General features: G+C 31.6%; 1 protein-coding gene across 1 annotated transcript in view; it reads right to left on the bottom strand.

Annotated features, from left to right (window-relative positions):
* LOC143068120 (uncharacterized) overlaps positions 1 to 23,273 on the bottom strand; it is a 49,002-nt gene extending 25,729 nt beyond the window's left edge. Inside the window, exons 1-2 of the mRNA XM_076241921.1 lie at positions 22,643 to 23,273; positions 12,606 to 12,746 (exon numbers count right to left, since the gene is read on the bottom strand). Of these exons, the coding sequence (XP_076098036.1) occupies positions 12,606 to 12,746; positions 22,643 to 22,826 (325 nt within the window). The 5' untranslated portion in view covers positions 22,827 to 23,273. The remainder of the gene's footprint in view (positions 1 to 12,605; positions 12,747 to 22,642) is intronic.
* Between the last annotated feature and the right edge of the window lie 1,713 nt (positions 23,274 to 24,986).

Below are 24,986 nucleotides of genomic sequence, written 5' to 3'. Positions count from 1 at the left end.
GGTCTAAACATGCAATAAATTAAGTTCCAACAAGGGCATGGCCACAACTTTTATACTTATTCATTTCCTGCATTTGGTTTCTCCTTTGGGATCAACCTTCACCAATAAAATCATGTGGGTGGTGTTTTCTTGCAACTTTATTATATATGTACCTAATCTTTATATGTTTGATTTGGAAACTAGTATAAATGTATTAAATATGAGTTATTGAATCATCCAATGTGCATCAATAATTCAATACTTCAAACGTGAAGAAAAAAAACATAATTATGCAGTTATATGTATTTCAATTTTCCGCAATTCTATTCAACATGTGAAATATATTTAGTGGGCAGATCAATTTGCACAGGTTTATAGGTTATAAAATAACACAAATCTACTCCTACATAGTATTTCTGATATCTTGGCACTTATGGAGGGATAAAAGTAAATGTTAATTAATTCTCTATATAATAGAAAAAAACAAATGATATGGGGTAGCCATCCCCGGCACAAAATAATTACATGCACAGCAAACATCATACAACCAGATGCTCTGCAGGGTGCAGCTTTATACGACCGCAGAGGTCGAACCCTGAACAGTTGGGCAAGTATGGACACAACATTCAAGATTGATACTGTCTGATTTTGGATTGTGGTAAAATTTTTGACATAATAAAGGTTTCTGACACAAAATAAATGTGGTAAAAAACTTTTCAAATCTATTGCTCGTTCCTGTCAGTGTGAAATTGAAGATTTCATCTTTAAAACTTTTCAGAAAAATTTTGTAAACAATTTGTGGTACAATTTCAGAGAGATCCATACCCTTACACACTAGTTATTGTCTGGAAACTAGAAAAATACTGGTTTTGGGCCCCTTTTGGGCCCCTAATTCCTAAACGGTTGGGACAATCATCCCCAAAATGAATCCCAGGCTTTCTTTAGTGGTATTGAACCTTCTGAAAAAAATGCATAAAGATCTTTTAACTTAAACTTAAGTTATGCGTCTTTGGACAACAACGACGCAGACGACAACACCATACCATTATACGATCCAAAACAATTTTTTTTTTTTGCGGTGGTATAAAAAGCAAAGGAACAGTGCTTTTACCGCTGTCCTAAATCTTAAAGTCACAGTGAGGCATCAACACAGGGCAAATATACTATCACCACACTGCAAAAGAATTTATCCAATAGTTTCAGAATTCTACATATATTGCCTAGCCTGAATTGCCTATATATTAACTTCATGCATTTATTGCCAACCTTTAGAACATTATTTGGTTCTTTTTAAACCACAAAATTATTATTTAAAATTCAGTAAGTTTTCATTTATTTTTTAAACTTATAATACGGTGATGAAATTCAAAAGCAACATATAGAACTTGTAATGAACAAATACATGCAATACATCAAAAGTTCCATGAAGTGAAAACTTGTATATCAATATACAAGGTCAGGACAGCAATAATCATGCATGATTATTTAGGTTTGTAGGTCGACTCAATCTTCCTGACAGCAAAATCTTATATATGTTGTCAACTTCATTAGATATTAAAATAAATTTAAATATATGCAGTGCTAAATCAGATTCAGAATATTTCTAATTCTTCACAAGGATAAAATATGTTACATGTTTATAACAATTCCTTGGTTGTTTGTTGTTTGAATAAGATGTGGACACAGAAGTATGTCTCACCTAACTGCACTAAATACTACTTAAAAGGTTGTTGGCCTTTGATAAGTTTAAAATGTACTTTGTTTCTGTAACAGCAAACAAGATGTCATAGACTTACATTACAACCTTAAAAAGTGAATGCTTGTAAAGCTTGCTTTAAGTGTTGCTTTAAACTGACTAACAATTGTCAAACTATTCGTTTATACATCTTCTCAACAGGCTTTTAACATGCAAAAGCAAGGAATTTTTGAAGCTATCATAACTCCACATGGTTCAAGTTCAAATTTTCTTTCCAAACTCCGTAAATAAGAGAACCCCTTCTATCTATCACCTACGGATGGACTCAGCCTATGCGCGCACCTCAGTTGGTTTAGCACATGAAATCAATGTTTAAAATATTTGTAAATGCAATGTTAAAGACAACGTGACCCAATAAAATGTCATTATCCTCAACAGCTGGTATAGGTTTACAACCTAGTCATATCTCATATGTCAAACTTACTATTGATATTTTACTGTAAATATTGTTATGACATAATTTTAAACCAGTGTAAAATATCTTGGCTTGTGAAAGGAAAAAAATCATAACTTATTTATACTGATAATACATAAAGTACTATAGTTCTGATATTTTATGTTGACAGGCTTTATTTCATGTTACCTTTAGAAATGACAAGTTGTAGAGCAATACAAATAAATTGCCAATAATTTCTTTAATCTTATGAATTTTCAAGAAAAGTTGAAAATCAAGTAAAAAGTGAGAAAAAATTGTTGTATGACAAAAATAAAGGGAAAATATTTAATACATTCCTTTTTTCCTTTAAAAAAATAGTTAAGCATTAAGAAATTCCATCATACATGTATTATATAATGCATATCATAATTGTTGAGAGTTTCTTACCACAAACCACAAGCATAATTGATTGTACGCTTATGTGTAAACATGAACTTTAGTGGTAGGAATTTAGGGTAGGTAAAAATATTCTTCGGTAAACATATCATATCTTATAAGCCTTACCACAAAATTGTTCTCTTTTAATCCAGTATTTTTATGATTTTACTTTTTACATACATTCTAAATTGGAGGGAGTGAATTTGTGGTCTGAAACCTATATAGATATACCCAGCACTGTTTTAAAACTATGTGCTGTGTCTGATTTTTAACATATTAGCTCACTGAGTTTGAATGATGACATGTTACTCTACAATACTATTATTCTAAACTCACCAGTCCCATTCTTACTTATAAAATACAACATGTTTAGAAAAGAAGCAGCAAATTATTAAGTTGACCCATGAGACAACTGACAGCTGATCTCAGCTGCCAAGAGATTATCAATGAGGTTAAATTACGCAAAATATTCATCCCAAAAACAATATTTTTACAAATATTCAGTAAGTTAAAGAAGTTGCTTACACTGTTATGCTATGTATACACTAGACAATTAAGAAAGATCTCTAAGGCATGCTGGGTTTAATCAAAATTCTTAGTATCGGGTTAAAGAAAAAACCTTCCCAGCAGGTCTGAAATCTCTTACAGACTGCAGCTAAACATTATTTAGTTTGCATGAGCAACAAGACGCGTGCCACATGTGAAGCATATCTGCTTAATCTTCCAGAGCTCAAGAGATCACCCACAGTTTTTGGTAGGGTTCATGTTGCTCAGTCTTTAGTTTTCTGTGTTGTGTTTTGTGTACTGTTGTTTGTTGAGTTGTAATTATGTCACTTTGGTAATGTTAACCTTCCAGACTTACATACCAAATCATTCTTTAATAAAGAACAATAGGACTAAGGGACAAACAAGGTGATTGCAGTATACTCTTTGGAGTGGGGTACTATAATATGCATGTTGTACAATAGAGGCAAACAAAATAGCTATTGAAAAGAAATGAAGGATAAAGGACATGAACATAATTTTAATTCATTACATTTGTTATAAAATTCCAGTTACCAGTATACACAATTTTTCACTTTTTTTCTATAAGTTTTGTTCAGTAGGAGGTATAAATCAGAAAGAAAGTTTATATGGTATTGGTATCAACCATCTAAGTAAATGTTTTACTACTTTTATGTAATTGAGAACATATTGAATCAAAGATGAGACCCCCTTTAATTTTGTACTGTAATTAGAGGATTAAGGATTTTCTTCTTTTTATATTGAATGGATGATATTAAAACACTTTGAATAAATGCATGTGATAAAATATTCAGGTATTGAATAACTTATTGCATATTCAAAGTTGGACTTGAGTGTCTGCAATTAAAATCTTATGATAAATTCTATAATGTCAAGTCACAATCTTAAGTTTTCTGATGAGAGATGACATGCAAAATTTCCAAAGATATTAAGCGTGTCTTTTAGACATTTAGAAAATTTGTTGCTTTCAACTTTCTTAACCTTTAATTTTAAACACTGCATGTTACTTCCAAAATCCTTAACATGCTGGTTCTTTCCTGACAGAAGATGCACAATTTTCCATTTTCAGATTTATAGACTGTACATCTGAACGAAGTCAGGACTGTCCCCAACAATAATTCAGATTAAGTAATATAGAACTGCTATAATTTTTTTTCTGGTGTGGGCTTAGCAATTTCTGATGATGCAAAAAAAGACAAGGAATCTGCATGGCCCAAACATAACGGTTCAAAGCCATTTGGAAAAGATAAAACCCATCCAGATCCAACCACCTCTGCGGTTCTTTTATCCCATTCTGCGCCGTCTGATTTATATACTTTCTAATATGTAAAAGTATTTTTAAACTTTTTTTGTAATGACATTAAATGTGAAGCACACCAATATCAAATTGTTTCATCAAAATCTTAATGTGCAGTTTGGTTGTATTTTTGGGCTAGAACAAAAGAACTTGTAGAGATTCTGTCAAAGGAGTAGACCCAGAAAGACCCCTTTTTGGCCCCAAAATATAGCAGTTTTACAAAATTGTTAAAATGTAAACTTTTAGTTATTTATTGGAAAGTAGAATGCTTTTGCTACATAAATATTTCAGCATTTTAGTTAAATTTTAGACGGTTTCCATCTTAAATGAAAGTGGCCACATTCGTGTTCATTCTTAATATTGAAATGTTAGTTGTATTTGATGATAATACATAACATATATAAAGGTTGAGGATGAACACGGATGTGGCCACTTTCATTTGTGACAAATACCATCTGATAAGTGACATTTTTTGGCATAGTTGATAGATTTTTCATATTTAAGCTTGAATCAGAGCGTTCTTAATGACAAAATCTATTAAAATCTTTCACATAAACCAATTGAATCAACTGAAATAGACACGTAAGTGTTTAAAAAGTGTTCAAAATCTTTCGTAAGATGAACCTGAAATTTGAGGCCAAAATAGGCCCTTTACCTATTTAAGCAAAATACCCAATAAAATTAGTTTAGGAAAATTGTCACAATCATGTTTGAATGACATCCCTAATTTGTAACTGTTATCAGATATTAGTAAGACCATACACTAACAAGATACAGATTAGACCACTCTGTTTAAACAAACATTGTAAGATATACTGAACAAACTCCACTTATTATCACAATACTGTACATTCTTGCTTAAGGGAAAATTCAGTTTAGCTAGACTATTGTTGTGCAATATATTTGTAAATGTTTGAGAGCTAAAAAGTCTTCATTCAACCTTTTTTATAAATTTTACCAAAAATGTTTTGCCTTTATAACATTTTTGTGTTAAAAATATTTTTTGATATGTCACAATTCATGCAAAATATTTATAAAATTACATTAAAATAACTGGTAAACTGCTTTTAAGCCTATGCCCTTGACCTTTAAACTGTTGTCATATTATAGATTCCTCAAAATAACTGGCATGATGAAAAAACAGCATTAAAATCATACAAAAGACAAATATCCTATCCAAACACAATACCCTGACTTAAATCTGATGATGATCTCTGTGTTGAAATGTGTATGTGTTTGGTGGAATATAGCAAATACTAGCATGTAAATGGAAATGTTTGGTTTAACATTCATAATAGAATCCAACATGTAGATGAGTTAGTAAGAGATGCTCCAGGAAGTTTAATGGTGGATCAAAAAGGAGGGTTGATCAACAATGAATTTAAATAGGGACATATAGTTGGAGCCCCCCTTTATCCTAGGTTGGGAACTCCCTGTTAGAAATGGCTGGATCTGCTCCTGCAGGACATCAATTGCTTCAATTTACTCATCTTAAAATAATCTGAACTTTGCCTGTTAAAACTGTTTTCAATTGAAATATATAGATATTATATTAACTTGAAGTTAATTTGACTGATAACTAACTGGTTAGTTATTCACAGAAAACTTAACATATCTGACAATTGGCTGATATTTTAAAATAAGAAAATCAAAAAAATACCAAAATACCAAAAGAGCAAAAGATACAATGAAAACAACGTTGACCAGCTAAGCTATAAAGACTCCATTACAGATTACAAATTTTTCACCTGCTGCTAAACTTATTGATAAAAATTATGAACTTCAATGCTCATTTGGTTGTTAAAACTCATGATAAATATTTTAAACTGTTTTAATTTTCCAATTATGAAAACCCCTGTAATAATCTGTCAAAAGCAAAACCACTCAGAAGCTTTAAAACTCACAGATACAAAAACATGGGTAAACTTGTTCATCAGTGTTTTCACCTTACAAAACAAACATACTTGAACTTGTCTGGTAGATAAATTGGTTGTTTTACTAACAGCAGTAAACAGAGAGAAATGAAAAGTTAACATCGGCAGGGACTTTCTATATACTATAGACTATAAAAAGTCTCTGAAATCATGTATTACTTTTAAAACATTTCAGTCTGTAATGATACAAAGTCAACAAATCTTCAAACATTTTCCTCCAAATTAACCTTATTATATCACTATCAAATGATGATCTTTAAACTAAGCACATGTACATTTTTACATTTTAATAAAGTAGATATAAATTCTTTAAAGCATATATTTCAAACCAAATAATTAAAGTTTCATAACATTTCTAACAACTTTTTAAATTTATGTTTCAACCTGACCAACTTAAATTCAATTTATCAAATAAATAACACTTTATTATCATTTAAGATAGAATGTGGTGAAATAAAAAAAGTCTATGTTTATTCTTTTTTTCATCATATACTATATTCTAATGCTCATTATGATTTATTGGAGAATATCTAAAGTCTATTCAGAATCTTATTAACTGACTCAATGATAAAAGTCATGCTTCAGAGGGTGTCATTGAGACTTTTTGTTAAACTGAGAGGTAAAAAGAGGATGTTCCCATCTACATTTTAATGTTATATTCCAATAAAGTCATTTTTCAAATAAAATAAGCTTGATGTCGTCAACATTAAAACACCAGGAAGCAAACTATCATAATTTAATTAAAAATGATATTGTTTGTTTTTATTACTGAAGATTCTTTAAGTATCCTTAGGTATTTGTTCATAAAGTTCTCAAATTAAAATAGTGTCAAAAAATGAAAAAGAGGAATTTAAACAATGTCACACTTCAATGCACCATCAACTTAAATTTTCAAAATGAGTGCTTTTTATAGCTTGTTCTATGGTTTTGTACAATAATTTGCATCTGATTAAATGCTTTTAAAAGAATGTTTGTTGTTGTCCAGTGTCACTTGAAACCACAACATATGTGACAAAATATCTATACTGCACTAAATTAGGAAAATCTTCAATAATATTTTCTTGAATATCTCAGTGTTTTATTGCAAAAAATATTTTTCTGTTATCTTTCCAATCAGAAAGCTCTTTCAAAATTGTGTTAAATCTATACTTTAATTATCATTTCAAAATTAGGTCAAACATGCTAGAATCAGACCACAAAAAAGAGACCAAAGCTATGGTCATTGAGAAGATAAAACCATTGTGAATGTGATAAAAAGAGTCTTTTTGTCATAAACTTTATTGACCGATACTACATTAAAATCTGTTGCTGACAGGTTCTCGAGACAAATATTAAAGTCGAGCAGAACATTTATTTATGATAAATGGTATTAAACCATCTAGATATGGTCAGTTTTTACTGACATTTATATGATCATGTAAACCTTTGTCCTTATGTAGGAGTGGTCAAGACAGGTGTTATACTTGTCTTACAAATGTTAATGATAACTGTACAGTACTTCATATACTGGTGGTATCTAGTTAGACCCAGGAAACTATACCTCTTATAACCATGTACACAATACTTCATATACTGGTGGTATCTAGTTAGAGCCAGGAAACTATACCTCTTATAACCCTGTACACCACTGTCATGAAACACACTCCTTTAAAAAAATTGGTTTTATCACAGTTTCTAAATGTCTATATTATTCCAAGTAAAATAAGATATGCATATCATTACTGAATTTAACAGCAGATTAATTCATTTTCTAGAGCTCACATTCTCCAGGATTGAGGAAATTTTTGTTCTTTGGGGCTTCTTGCATTTGTGTCTTTTACAAATCTGCATACAAACTTACTGGAAATTTACATTTATTGGTCATGTAAGGTTAAAAAAGATTCAATCTGAATTCTCATTGCATATCTGAAAAGCAATCACTTGAAAGACCTTAGTGAACTATAGTATTACATGATTTAAAAAAAACTTTTAAGTAAATATTAAAATAGTTTTTAATACATTAAATGCATATACATTTTTAGGCAAAGATTTTATATTAGAAAAGAATCTTAAACATTTTCATAGAAATTTTGTTAAAAATACCTTTGTTCCCATTATGATAAGCCCATCCTATTTAATACCAATATTTAAATTCATGTGTTTCTGTGTTACAACTTAAATCTTACAATTTAAAATGACAAGTGAAACATGTTAACAATCTCAAACTCGGTTAAAATAATGAAAACGTTTTAAATTCCACCAGGTGAAATGTTTTTCTAACTTTATGAACTATCTCTTGTTTGTCAATTGTCAGTTGGACCTACAAAAATAGTCCATTTACTAATGTAAACAAGATATGTCACTTTCTCCAATTTTATCTTATGCCCCTGAAGATCTTATATATATGTATATGTATCAACTTTGTATGGGGGTTTCTGGTGTAAATCAACAGAGTTTTTTACTTATTAAATAAAAAAATTCAGATTTTTTTGACAGATTTTTATGAATTTCTATAACAAGCCTCTGTATATATTGAAGTACTATATCAAGGTGTTATTCTTAACCATGTTACCATTTTTGACCTAAAGCATATATATCTAAGAAAATATTGTCACTCCAGTTTGAAATGTATGATATAGTGACTCCATTGCTTAAGAAATATCATGTGCAGCACTACACAAGAATATAACAGTTGTGAAATTTCTTTATTCACATATTCTAAGTTACAAATAATTAAGCCAATTTATACTACACTGTATAACAGTTACCTAAAACTGGTGGGCTTAAAGGGTGCATGACATTTTAGAGCCGATCATATAGCCCATTTCACTGGGATGGTATAGGGGTGGTATAATCCCTTCCACTGGGATGGTATAGGGGTGGTATAAGCCCTTCCATTGGGATGGTATAGGGGTGGTATAAGCCCTTCCACTGGGATGGTATAGGGGTGGTATAATCCCTTCCACTGGGATGGTATAGGGGTGGTATAATCCCTTCCACTGGGTTGGTATAGGGGTGGTATAATCCCTTCCACTGGGATGGTATAGGGGTGGTATAACCCCTTCCACTGGGATGGTATGGGGGTGGTATAATCCCTTCAATTGTATTTTCTACTGTCAATTCAGTAAAAACTTTTAAAGATGAAGAAAAATCAGCATACTCCTTGAAAATTATTTTATTCAAGTTTACTTTCAATATTATGTTTATACAAAAATAAGAAGTAGACTGATTGCTAAGGAGACAACTCTCCACCAGAGACCAAATGATCTGTTAATAAAATTGAGAATGGAAATGGGGAATGTGTCAAAGAGACAACAACCCGACCAAAATAAAAAAACACAACAGCAGAAGGTCACCAACAGGTCTTCAATGTAGCGAGAAATTCCCGCACCCGGAGGCGTCCTTCAGCTGGCCCCTAAACAAATATATACTAGTTCAGTGATAATGAACGCCATACTAATTTCCAAATTGTACACAAGAAACTAAAATTTAAATAATACAAGACTAACAAAGGCCAGAGGCTCCTGACTTGGGACAGGCGCAAAAAATGCGGCGGGGTTAAACATGTTTGTGAGATTATATTTGTTAAAACATGGAAATATAGGTTGTTGATACAAACCAATTGCAAGGAAAACAAAATGCAATATGTGACAGATACCCTTATCAGATCAAGAAAGTATTGAAAAAGATGGAGATGTTTTGATAATATTAAAGATTTACAGCTGCTCATATATGAACTGATACATGTACTACAGAAACTTAAAATTTTGAAAAATATGAGAACCAGTCTTATTGAGCAAAGTATGCATTTTAATAAATATGACATTTTAATGTTTTGCTATTTTGACATGGTAATTTATCATTCTTCTATCATATGTTGTAAAAAGTAAACTACAGATTAATTTTCTGTTGCTAGAATTGGTTATGTTTTGGCACTAACAAAAATCAAATGTTTTTCATTAAAATGTCCTGCACTGGATTCTTACATCAGAGAATAATCGGGAAATGTAAGTTCTTAATTAGGTTGTTTTATTTTCCATGGCAGGGCATAATAGTATGCATGTAGCCTGAAGGAAAAGAACCAAAGTGAATTTTAATTAAACTGTTTAATGTGGATTCAGTTATTTTCGTTGGTACCAATTTTCGTGGATTGAGGAAAACTTGCATATTCATGGATATTTACTTTTGTGATTTTGGCAAAGTTTGCATACATGCCTTTAGAAAATTTGTAATTTTTTGAACATTTAAATTTGGTTACTCTGTTTCAATGAAATCCGCAAAAAATTGGTATCCAACAAATAAAAATGAATCATCAGTAATTGATTCTATTACTTTTTCCAAGTTGAAAGTCCTTCACCGTATGTAAAATAGTTTTATCTTCACACCATAAAAGCATACAAAATAATTGAATTTTGAGAATGTTGTACCAAGGAGGTTATATGAGTCTCATATCGCCACCCTGGTTGAACACATGTTTGTGAAAATGCACTATTGCTAAAGGACATTTTAAAATTTGCAATCAGACACTTATATTTTAGCTGAAAGGGGATTTATAATGCTCTTGTAACATTATATTTATATAGACTATTAACTTATGTATATTATCTTTTTGAGAAGTCCCTATTATCTTCAATGACGTAAGCACTTAAAAATAAAAAAATAACATTTACATAAAAGATATACAAAAGGTATACAATAATGCTGAATCCACAATGTTAATACATTTCTTAATATCAAAATTTAGTTCTATTTTCATGGATATATCTAAATATTTAGACACACCTAACCTTCATATGATAACATATATTAGCATGTTGGCAGAAATCAATCATATTAAAAAATACATATTCTCAATGATAAGGTTCATTTCAGTTCAACTCTTTTCAAAAAATGGTAGTTAAAGTTTGACATCTCCACAATATCTTTTAATGGAAATTCTATATGTGTTTATACCTATTTTCAAGAGTCACCTAAATAGAATACATATAACATGTCAATTTTGGACTTATGTTCTCGTACTTTGTAACATTATAACTCACTCCTTTAAATTGTTTTCAAAATAATTAAATCAGGGAAAGTAACATACAAATTATTTCATTCATTTCAAACTGCTGTAAAGTGCATTTTTGTACCATATTAACACAATTTTTTTGTCATTTATTCAACTGATTTTGACAGTCAGGATTATTCATTAAATAAAATAAAAATTTAAATGTGGTATTTTTATAAGGCTCCTTCCCAAAAGTTTAACCCTATTAAGGATTATATTAAACTCATCAGTGGTTTTGATTAGTGCAAAATTGAGGATATTCAACAACAAAATTAAGAAATAAGATTTGCAACACAAAATGATGACAGACTGACAAACTGGACAAACATTTACCTTTAAAACTTTGTTGCATGGGGAATAATAAATTTATTTGCACATCTATTACATTTAACAAACAATGTACTAAAAAAGAAAGCTTTCTTTGCTAAAATACCTTAAAATAATTCAGCTGTTTATTACATGAACAAATATGTTATTTTTATGCATCTTTAGGTATAAAAGTGAAATAATGTACAGCTGAGGGCTATCTTTTACTGAATATTTCACAAGTTAGTTAGATTAACATAATTTCCTGTGGTATTGATTGCTTGTTATTTGAATACCATAAATATACCTTACATAAATCACAATAATTGGGATAATTCGCTAATTTTTATAGACTCTAATTTTGATACTTGGTTCCTTCATTTTTTTTCAAATATGAAGGGTGAATATTGAGTGCTAATGGTATATGATTACACAAAATGTCTGCATCAACAGATTTGACAGGCTGTTCTAACTTATTGTATTACATAATTATAAACACTATTAAGTAATTTTTAAATGCCCAGGTTGTGACAACTTTTTAAATTTATTTCTTCATTTAAATAGTTGACAGTAATATATTTTTATTGGCAATTTTTATGCCATGACAATTTAAGCCTTCTAACGAAAAAAACTCTACCTAATTACAAAATGTATAACCAATTTCTATTTTTTTTCCTGAAATAGTACACATTTTTTATTAGGGGCCAGCTGAAGCCCCCCCTCTGGGCTGTTTTCTGCTCTTTGGTCAGGTTGTCTCTTTAACACATTCCCAGTTTCCATTCTCAATTTTGTTCATCTACGTTTACATTGTAAGCAACATTTAAATATATATAACAAATCAATTTCATCTTTAATATGTGTATCTTTTTCTTACATTTTCAAGTATATCATCTCAGTTGTAACAAATGTGACATTACCCTTCATACAACAAAGTAGATTTCTTGGTAGGGTGTATTTGTATTTACCTTCTTCTGCTAAACTTATATCTGCAGGAATGTCACTGTCATTGAACCCTGGATTGGTATGTCCTCCATCAGGAGATGCACTATCTCTCTCTTCTACTAATCTGTTCTTTTTTATTGGTGTAGACTGGGGCTTTAATAGATCTATAATAACATTGATATATTCTTAAACTTAAAATTAATTCATAAAATAATACCATAAATTAAGGAACAGGTTTAAAGCAGTAAATGTGTGCAATGAACATTTCTACAATCGGTATGATATCTTGCTCATTTCTGCTGCAGTAATAAACCCAATTGATATATATATATATATATATATGAGTCTAAATTTAAACCTACGTTCAAACCTATGATTGCGTTAGATAAAACTGCAATTTTTATATGTGTGCATGTAAAACAAATCTCGTTGTAGAAGGGTCTAAAAACAGCACAAACAACATTTTCTAAAAGACCAAAAAAGTGAAAAAGTATATTTAAACAAAACGCATTTGACTAACAGGTCAAACAACTGATGTTCTTTAACCCTGCTGACTGCCATTGGCGATTGCCAAATAAAATTGATCACAAGATGTAACAAAATGGATCTTAATATAAATTTAATACTAAACAGAAAAAATTAACTTGTGGCCACGATGTTATGCCACAATCATATGGTGACATTCAAAGTATGTTTATCTGCATGAAATTATTGTTGATACAAAAAAAAATGCACATTATTGGAACTCCCAGCTGACCATTCTTTGGTCTTAGTCTTACTCTGATGGCAAAGAGACAGCAAACACCAAAAACTGAAAATGTAGATTACTTTGTGTGTTCAACTTCAACCCAGAAAAATTAGTCTGTGTTTCAAATTGCAATCAGAAAATTGATGATTATCCCAAAAATACCAGATGCAATGATTGAGCAACAGTAATATTGTAAAATTTATCAATTATTCTATTACGCCAAAAAGAAAGATGTGATGACAAGTATAGTTGGTTGTCCTAGAAATAATATTACCATATTAACATTCAAAAGAAACAACAAGGTTAATTAAAGCAAAATCATACTTCCACAATATCATGTAATTCAATTTAATTAAAGTGTTGACAATTTTAGATTTAAAAGCGGAAGTTTGAGACAACATGTTATAATTAGAGAAATAAATTGCCTGCATAGTTTTAAATGTTTTGTATGCTTAATAGTAAAGCTCTCTGTGTAGCCTGCTGCATGATAAAATCATTACAAAAGTGATAGTATACAATTCTTTTACAAGCAAAAAAATTTGATTCAGCCCAAAAAATATACACTGTATTCTAGCTTAAACTTTTGTAAACTAAATTTGTGTTTTAGAAGAAGGAGAATTTTAGAATACTTTACAAATTTTTCCAACTTATATTAATAATGTTATATACCCGACTTAATTTGGGAGCGGGGGAGGGTTGGCTAGAAGTAAGGTATAAAAAAATTTAAAAAACAGAGCTGCAAATTATTACATCCTTATTATTGGTTGCAATGCATGTACAAAAAGCTGATACAAGCAACAATCATATCAATAATGGATAAGACCAAAACTGAGTCAGGAATATACAAATACAACATACTCCGATATACTACACGATTCTTTATTTCTAGAAATGATATCATTTATCTAACATACTTTAAGTTAATATCATTTTCTTTATTTAAAAGTATAATTTTTCATATAATTTGCCTACTTATTGGCCAAGGACCAAAACAGTCGTTTAATTAAAACCATTACCCAATTATACCTTTATTTCCCTTACCAAAAAGTGCTAACATGTTGCACATAAGTTACACATAAGATGCTCACGTTAGAAACTAACATGATTGCACACGAGTTTTTTAACATGCAAATTAGGTGAGCATTTTGTGAGCAAAAAAATTGCACATATGAAACTAACCTAATTTGCATGTTAAAAACCTCATGTGCAACTGCTCATATGAGCTTTTGTTTCACATGTGCATTTTATTAGATTGCTCATATGAGCAGTTGCTCACATGTTGCACACGTGAATATTATAGTTGATAAAAACAAAATGGCTGCTTTAAAAAAGGAATATTTTTCAAATTTAAATGAAAATCTTAAATAATTCAGTTGAAAATAAAATAACTGATACATCATGTTAAAAGAGTTATTCTTTAATTATTGTCAGTTAAGTATGATTTTCATATGATTTTTTTTTTTTTTTATTTAAACAATAATCATGATCATGACTAAAAACATAACATTACATTATAAAACTAATAGAGGGACTTGCAAGTTTAGTACACAATGAATGTCTTTGATTAATAAGTACTGTATTTCAAAAAGTTTAAAAAGGAAAAATCTTTATACATGTAGTACTTATTTTGAAGCAACCTGTATATATATTCCCATAAAGGACTTAAAATTGTAATATATTTCAAAATCTGACACAAAAATGAAAATAATGAAATAGAAATGATAACTTACAAATAATTAACCACAGCCACACTGGTTTTATCAGATTTCAACAATGCCTTTCTTCAAATAGCACAATATAGGACTTAACATTTTCCATATCCATCTACCTCCATTTATTGCATGCTTTTCATGAATTTGAATTTACAGGAAGTACATGACTGGGCATGTCATTTTGAAAAAGCTCATATGAGCAATGATGTAGGTTAGTTTTGAATGGTTAGAAGAATGGAAAAACTTTTCAAAGTACAAAACTAACATAAAACTAACATGGATGATAAAAGCTCACCTGAGGTTTGAATTGCACATGTGAGCATTATGTTAGATTTTTGTGGGCACATATGAACTACCAAACTGCACATATGAGCAACCTGATTTGCATATAATTCTTACTTGCATCTCATGTGCTTCACATGTGAAACTTATGTGCTTTTGTTAGCAATTTCTGTACGGGTTACACCATGATGCTATTAGCTGTAATTGAATATCCTTCATTTATTATGCTTGTCCTAAAATATTCTGGTCAATTCCTCTAAAATCTGAAAGGCCCAATTCAGAAAGATATCTTTTAGCACAAGCCATAATGTAATTCAAATAATCCGCCCTTCAGGGTTATGCTCTATGGGGTGTATCATACACTATTTTACCAGTCCAGTATGAGTTGTATTACTTGGCCAAACTGTATCATAGCTATGTTGATTAATAATAATAAAAAATGGTTGATTATAGGGAATCACTGATGCATGATTGGAGAGGGTCCCCCCTTTTTAGGTCAGTCAGTGGGCCCCTTCCTTATGAAAAATACCGGATTCGCCACTGGAAATATATGTCTATATATATTATTAATTTGCTGAACAATACATAAAAATATGATTTCAGCTGAGTTGTTACATTTATTCAGTTATTTTAGTGTTATATGATAATTAACCACAGGCACTTGTCTCAGAATTTTTTCTCATACATATACTTTAATATTATTTTTTTTTAACATATACCTTAATATTAATATTTTTTTTCATATATATACCTTAATAATTAAGGTATGAACAAAATTCTGAGACAAATGCCTGTGGGTAGATCAGGAAAAACAGGTCATAATTATTTCAGCTTTAAAAGCTTGACACTCGTTATATATATATAATTTTTTTTGCGAACATTTTCAAAGTTTTACTGAAAAATACATGCTTAAATCACATATGATATTACAGTAGCGGATTCAGAGGGGTTCCAGTGGGGTCCAGTGGCAGATACAGAAATTTTCAAAAGTGGGGGCCCACTGACTGACCTAAGAGGGGGCCCCGCTCCAGTCACGCTTCAGTAATTCTCTATATAAGCAACCATTTTTTTTCCCAATAAAGGGGGGGCAGGCCCCCTGCCCCCCCCCCCCTAAATCCGCCTCTGGGGTCGGGACCCCCTTTTTTGGACGATCAATGCATTTGAATGGGGACTGATGGTTGGAACGCCAACCCCTCTTTTTTTATCCTGGGGTGGAGACCTCTACCCTTTTTTCAAATTGCTGGATCCGCCTCTGTGAACTTAAAATAAAAGAGGTGTGCCTACTTGAAATGGAGGAATTTAACATAGAAAGCAATGGGACCATGAATTCGTGGTGTACTTCCTCTACAAAAATGGCTTGAGGAAATTAATTGACCGGAAAGCACAATACTAATATTAAAATCAAATCGGATAACATCTGATATGCAAACAGCTGACTAACACAACACTTTTCCGTAAAAAGCCGCTTACCGATATGTATGTATCAGTTGTGACTGTTGTTGTATAAATAAACCAGAGATATATAATACTATACTACAATTATATTATATGTCTTTGGTGTAACCGAATCAAAATAAAACGTAGTCTCAAATCACAGGAATGTGTCTCTGAATTTGTTTTACCTGTTTAAAAAATTCAGAGACACCCGGCCTAAGTGCTTATTCATAATAAATGGACGAATTTGAACAAAGCATCCAACAACTTCAGCAAAGTCAATTTTAAAAGGATTTGAGACTTATTCTCTCATGTCTCTTATGTCATATTGCTCAGTCCTAAAGATCCCTACATTATCATAGCAAAAAAAAATCGGATCATCAACTTACCAATTTTGGGGTTTTGATTAACTTATTATTCGACTAATTGGTGTGAAATGCTACTTTCAGGCCTATTGGATGTTTCGTGGAGGTCAGTTTTTATTGTTGATGGAACCTGAAGTGCATTGAAAGAACCACCGACCTTCGGCAGGAATTCCACTCCTCGAGGGGGGTGTGCACTTTCTATATACATTTTTTTATGTATATATATATACAACTCGTCTAAACATCAACCCAACAATGAGATCTGTAAATTTGCTTTCGCAAATTTTTTTTGTTCTTCCCTCGCCGGGATTCGAACCCATGCTATTGTGATATCGTGACACCAAATCGCCTGCACTGCAGCCGTCCCGCTAGACCACACGACCACCTGGGCTCTACAATAATAAAGCTTTCAGTGGCCGTGTGTTACCTTTCCTCGTCAGTTTTAATCTAGCGGCGTACTACAGTACATGATATATAAGGCATGGAGATGTTATTGTTACAGATCAGCTCAATTATCTATAGTAAAGGATCCTACAAATTAATGCAAGATACAGTCACAGAAAATAATTATATTCATAAGTACGTCTGAGTCAGTGACAACTCTACAACAGATGTATATATATATATATATATATATACACACATATATGCCTATATATATATATATATATATTTATATATATATAGGCCGCTGGAATAGGTCACCTTTTCGAGCTTGAAAATATGTGAATAGGTCGGGGAAACTGTCAAAATATATGATTAGGTTAATAAGTTCCCATAACTTCTTCGTCTGTCATCTTTCTTTGTGTTCCCGAATGTTTTTATCAACCAATTTTTCACTTTGGTATGATACCAATCCACTCTTACATTACAGACCATACACACCACATAAAACCAAAACAATATGGGAGAAGGTTACATTTTTACTTACGCAATATATAAAAAGGTATACATTTTTAAAACTAAATTATATGAAAAGCGTGGGGTATCAGAAGCCTAGCGGCACCCCTATCGATTACGTATTGACACCCCCCCCCCCGGTTTTTGAGTCGAGCGCACGTGTCACTCACAACCTCAGTGTTACAGGCTATTGATATAGTACTGGGTTGAACTACATTATAAGACCATCGAGGTCCACTTTTTGGGCTTTAAAAGTTTCTGCTGTTGGTTATCCCCAAAAAGAGTTTAAAGCTGAAATTCGATGATTTATAGCGTGTGGCTTTTACTGTATATTTCAATTAGTTATTTTCAATCCAGACTGTAGTATGACTATATATTTTCAAAACAATATACACTTCAAAGTTTATGAAAATTACAGATTGAGTCCGGCCATTCAAGTTGTTTGTATGGGTAAAAATCTTTCTTTTTTAATGGAGCATTAGGTGACAGTATTTTTAGCATATTCAGGCTTTTGTATTCAACATCTGTTATCGAGCTGTTCTCGTGAGATTCTGTCTCACATCTCTTTTCAGGGTGCATCACCAGTGTAAGGTCCACGGGTCGTAGACGGCGTGCCCCTTTAGATCGCATATTTTTTTTTTAAATCTCGTGGTTTTCACGATGTATTTAAATGTTTAGTATAAAACTGTAAAAAATCTGTTTGTCTTGCTCCGCTGGGCGGTTTATATTATATCGTCGGGAATTATGACCTTTCAAAAATCATGGATACGCCTCTGATAAACATGAGGTGGATATTTTGCATCTTATACATGTGATGATGTGCATACGGCTTATAATTGTATCTTAACAATTTTGCAGTAGTAACTGACACACAGGATTGCATGTCACAAACATAGTTCTTAACTTTTCAAAATAAGTAAAATTCCTCAAGTTATTCAATGTTGGTTACCGATCAAACATTGCTCTGTAGTTTGAAATCCAAGATGAAGATGTTATTCGAATTATTATGAAGCTAAAAGCTTGTATACATTGGCTTAAGGGTGTACATTATTGAAATACAAACCTTATAAAAAGTGGTATGTCATGACATTTGCGGAGACCTCATGCTTGGATCAAAGAAACCGGGGTCTACTCAATCAGATTATGCGTCGGTGATAACACCAGAGACAGTAAAGCAGCTAAGAGCGTTATCGTCCCTTATTACTTACAATGAACAGGTGTTGGACCAGGATTGACACTGAAATTCTTGTGTTTTGTGTGATACTTATCGAAATTCATTAGGTAAATTCCAAAAATGCCACTATATAGGGACTATATAAAAAGAAGATGTGGTATGATTGACAATGAGACAACTATCCACAAAAGACCAAAATGACACAGACATTAACAACTATAGGTCACTGTACGGCCTTCAACAATGAGCAAAGCCCATACCGCATAGTCAGCTATAAAAGGCCCCGATAATACAATGTAAAACAATTCAAACGAGAAAACTAACGGCCTTATTTATGTAAAAAAATGAATGAATAACAAATATATAACACATAAAAAAAACGACAACCACTGAATTACAGACTCCTGACTTGGGACAGACACATACCTAAATAATGTGGCGGGGTTAAACATGTTAGCGGGATCCCAACCCTCCCCCTAACCTGGGACAGTGGTATAGCAGTATAACATAAGAACGAACTATAAAAATCAGTTGAAAAAGGCTTAACTCATCAGATGGACAAAAATACAAGTGGAACTAACCTGTTGCAAATTGACATACTTATATACATTTCAGGAAAACCACAAAGCTCCATGTAGAAATAAGGAAGTTTCAATACACCTAATATAAAAAGAGTGTTCTTTCCTCTGTTTACTAAAAAAAAACTTTCTACATGTCTTTTTATGAGTTTGACTGTTCCTCTTGTATCTTTCGTCCCTCTTTCATACCGTTAGCAGCTAGCAGATTTCATGAACGTTCGAACTCGTATTTCGAAAGACATTCATCGCATCGCCCGTTCTATTGACTAGAGAACATTCATTTGGTGAATTTGTCTCGCACGCCCCCGTTACATAAATTCATATTTCCAAAGACATTTATAACCTCGCCTGCTCTTAGAACTCGCCCATGATTTCTATTGATGATTAATTAACAACTTGGAGTAGAGAACTTTTTGTGAAGGATAATTAGTTTGTACCCCCCCCCCCCTTTTCCCCTAAGTACACTAAATCTCTATCCTCTTTCCCGACAAACTGACCAATTACTTTTTCAATTCTACGTAATCAAATTAATATTTGAAAATCTTGCCCCTCATACTATATGTAGGACTTTAACGTGCGATAATACTCTAAATTGCGATAGTCACGCTAAAGTACGATGGAAAACATTTGTGGAAAGTCTCAAAGAACACCCAAGGATACTTTGAAAGAACATACAGATATATGTTAATTATTCTTGCTAGAAATGGATGTAAAATTGTTCACACAAAACATTATATTGTCGGCAAGAATAGGAATCGACGGAATGAGAATTTTGACCTTTTTTGTATTTATTGTAGCATTTAACGTTTGGTTTTAAAAAGAATAATTCATCAGTACATCCTACAAATAAAACACATGATCTGTGCAAAAACAAAAAAAGATTTCAGGTATTAAAAGTCAGTTTCGTCTCTTATAATTATGTAAAATTAAAATTGAATACTATTAGAAGCTCTAGGCTCTTCAACTTAATTTGTTCTTTATTTTTGGCTTTTCACTTTTTGACTGGAGCATCACTGATGAGTCTTTTGTTGGGTGTGTAAGAATATTATTTATACTTTGTAATTCGATCTTTTTAATTATTATGAATAAACAAACTCCGTTCTCTCGTACCTTATTTTTTCAGGGCATACATAAAAAAAAGAACAAAGGTGAAGATATTTAAAGGATATATTATGGCTTGATTCAATCGAAAGAAACTGGGAAGGAATGTTCATCGATGGATATCAGTCACGAGTATTTTCCCTTATTTTTAACACTAAAGTATACGCTGAACAATAATGTTAGATCTTCCGCACCCTAGGGGAGTTCAAGCTCTTACTTGAACAAACAATGCATGTCAAGCCAAAAACAATATTGATACATTATGTGGGAAATGTAATGAAATTACAAGGTTTATCAGTCGAACTTAAGGTCCTGGGTTATATAATATAAATCAGTGTTGTATTATTTAAATTAAACAATGAATAGACATGTATGATAGAGAATTCCCATACAAATCAAATTATACTATAATATTGACATAGCTTTTTTATAATGAATGAAATCGCATGATTATTGAATGGAGATTATAAGTGTTGTGGAAGGATAAGCCACTTAAATGTTTAATGAAATGTGCAGGATATTTACTTATTTAGAATTTAAATGAGTTTAAATTTTAGCTTTCATTATTTGATTTCCACATTAATGAATAGATTGAAAAGACCCTTTTTAAAAAATACACAGATCACATCTATTTCTTGCCACTTTGGTCAACTCGGTGCAAGAGATGCTCATATACATCTGATTCATGTTATCTCCTTTTTAAGTTACAATTGTTTCATTTACAGTCATTCATTTTGAGAAATTCAATATCCATAGTTTTTAAGATTGTATATTTTTTCGTCGACATGGGAAGCAACGGAAACAACGAATGGTAATTATAGTAGCTACACGATTTGTGGATTAAGGTCATTTTGTTTTGCATTTTTTTGTAAGATGTTTTAAGACGCATTGATATAAATTGTCCGGCCTAATTCGTGAAACAATATGACAGTCAAACAGGACCCATCCATCAGAAGTCACCAAACAACATTTGATGTGTCCAACACGACAGTGAAGGCCTCGTTGATGCCATAATCCTCCTTATTTATTGCAATATTAGATAACACACAGACATGCATACATGTATACATGTATACATGTATATTTTGTAGCATTGTCGGTACATGATAGGTCATTTCAATTAAAATAAATAATGTACGTTGGAATGGTTTTGAAATATTTACTGGTTGCTGTTATGAAACTGGCAAAACTCATTGTCTTCGTATACAACTAGAAAAGTGACATATATAAAGTGTATTCAAACTTCAAAGGGGACCCAAACTGATTTTTTTCCACAATGCATTAATTTAGTACAATCGTTTAAAAAATTGAGAATAAGATAAAATTAATTATCTTCATATTTTTTAATCGTTTATGTCGATACCGGACCTCGATCTTTTCCTATTGAGAAACAAAGATACAATCAAAAGTTTTTTTTTTTTATTATTTTGAAATAACAACAAAAAAATATTCATTCAAGAACGATAGAAAAATACCAACCTGTGTGTAGAATAGAAGTTATGGATATTATCGCTAATTATGTATATATATAATAACGGAAAATTGAGATCATTTTGCAGACTTGTTCAAGGTGTCAAGTATTTATCAGTGTATTGCAAAAATCTATGTAATTTTTTTACTGTTTAAAATATACCATACATGGTCAAGAGTGTATGCTCAGATTATATATTTTTTTCAAACTGGAGTGTTTAGATGGGTTTTCATAAGTATCTTTTAACATCTCGTGCCACCGCAGTTAATTGTATTTACCGATTAATAATTCTTACCTCTTCTCCTTTTCCATAATACGAAGAAAATAATTCCAAATATCAGTAAAACAACAGCTAGTGTACTAAAAACACTAGCCACAACTATAACAGCAACACTTGGTTGTCCACTACACTCCTGACACTGCACTATTCCAAATAAAAGAATTAAAACTAAAACGTATAAAATATTAAATCTCCACATTTTAAAAAATAAAATCCAACGAAATGAGCAATTCAAAATAAAAAATGAATTTCAACAGATAAATCTACATCATATTTCCATGAACAAAAACACCTATATCTATCTCTGTACTCCTTAGCGAGATATGATCATATGTCATTCAAAGTTGTACGGTGAAACGAGTTCTTCACGGTCCCGTGAACTGTCTTGTTTACAATCCTCGTAAGTTCATATCAACCCCTTTCTACGTAACAATTATAAGAATTTGACCCATGGTCATAGTCCGCTGAACAAACTAATTAACAACTAATTACAAAGTATTTTGTAGTATACAAGGTAAAAGTTTTTGGCGCTCCCGTTTTGGTTTTCGATTCATGTTTTTATCACAAAATTTGTTCTTCTATTTGTTGATATATTATTTAAATAACTGGAATTCCTCCGGTCTCTTCACATGTAAATATTGATCTATATGCTAAGGTAGATAAACCGCATTCCTTTGAATTTACCTGTCTACAGGTGTAAAACAAACACAAGACTGCGTATGATAGTAGACGAACGGCTTTTTCGCGACACTACGATAGTTTAATCGCAACTGATTGCTTGAAAGAAACGCCGATTTTTATCAAGAACATATAATTTCTCAATTCAATAAAAACTGGGTTTTTTCTAATATCTTATGCAAACTAAACGGTCATCTCCTATGTCACTTTTGACTCTCGTTGTCTGTTGCAATTTGATAGAATGGATAGCCATAAACAGTAAGTCACGACAAAGGATAGTTACTAAACTGTACAGTGACAAAAAGTATATTTACTTACTACTGTAATTTAGAAGATTAATTGCATACAGAGAACAATGAAGAAGATTCAGACAAAATTATGTGTCATGCATGTATATTTGTAAGTTGTAATATTAAATCGTCAGATTGGATATTACATCTCATGCACATTATGAAAACTGCAATCTTACTGCACCAGAAGCTCATATGCAAATTAATGTAACTTAAGTAATGCTGGGGACCAAAACTATTAATATCTCAGTCTTGTACACTAACTAGCTCAAAACAATGATAAAGCCGGACATACAAACTGGTCTAGTCAAAATCATGGGTTTTGAAAAAGAATTTGATAATTTGCTACATAAACGCCTACTTTGTAAAAAGATCAAAACAAACTGTTTATATAAAAGACATACCCGACTATAGTAAAAACACAGCCAAAAAGGACTCATTGAAAACAACGCGCTGCATTATTTACAGGACTATTACATGCCGAAACGATTGTATACAGCTTTAAGAAGACACCAACGCAGCTAAATCAAATAGGAGAAATACTGGCTCATGTCATTCCGATTGATAATATACAACAAAGAGTCTCAACAAAGAAAACTGACAAATACATGTCTATAACAACATGCATGCATGTCATACTCTAAACAAGTCCAATCATCAAAATGTCTAGGCATAACAATTTCTTCAGATCTCAAATGGAACAAACAAATACAACAGTCAACAGCAAAAGCAAAATCAAATCAACCCTCTTCATCTATAGGACGAAACATGAAAATTAACGTAGAACCAGCTTGTAAAAGCTACAATAAGACCCAAATTATAATATGGCTGCACAGTTTAGAATCCACACACTTCAGAAAATATATACAGACTGGAACAAGTGCAAAGAAGATCTGTACGATATACTTGCAAATTTGCAATAGATATCACAACACCAGTAGTGTATCTGAAATGCAAACAGGAGCTGTCGATACAACTCAACCTAGTATAATACAATTAAATTTTCAGTGAGAAACTAAATTTTGATTCCTCTTTTTGCCAAAAATACAGTGAAAATAAATGTAAGAGGTTGTCTGAAAAATGCCCCAAATAAGTTTTTAGAACATTTGATCCGAAGTTATATGGGTGAGGTAACTCCGACAGAGAACATAGAATGCCGAAGACGGCGGTGTTGGGCAATACAGCGCACTCTAACAGAACAGAACAACACGTACAAACAGCTACTGTGACAAACATGCAATTTATATCACTTTTTCAAATAATAAAGGCAAATGATCTATGAAAAAATATTCCATCTTGACAAATCTTGTTACATAGTTGTAAGTACTTGTAACAAAAGAATACTTAATGATGCCTATAGTCAAGAAGTTCCAGTGGTAATGTCACCGCAG

The sequence above is a fragment of the Mytilus galloprovincialis genome, chromosome 3 (assembly GCF_965363235.1).
Source record: "Mytilus galloprovincialis chromosome 3, xbMytGall1.hap1.1, whole genome shotgun sequence".
Classification (NCBI taxonomy): Eukaryota; Metazoa; Mollusca; class Bivalvia; order Mytilida; family Mytilidae; genus Mytilus; species Mytilus galloprovincialis.
Note: the sequence above shows the minus strand (reverse complement) of the source record. Positions and strands in the feature narration are given on the sequence as shown.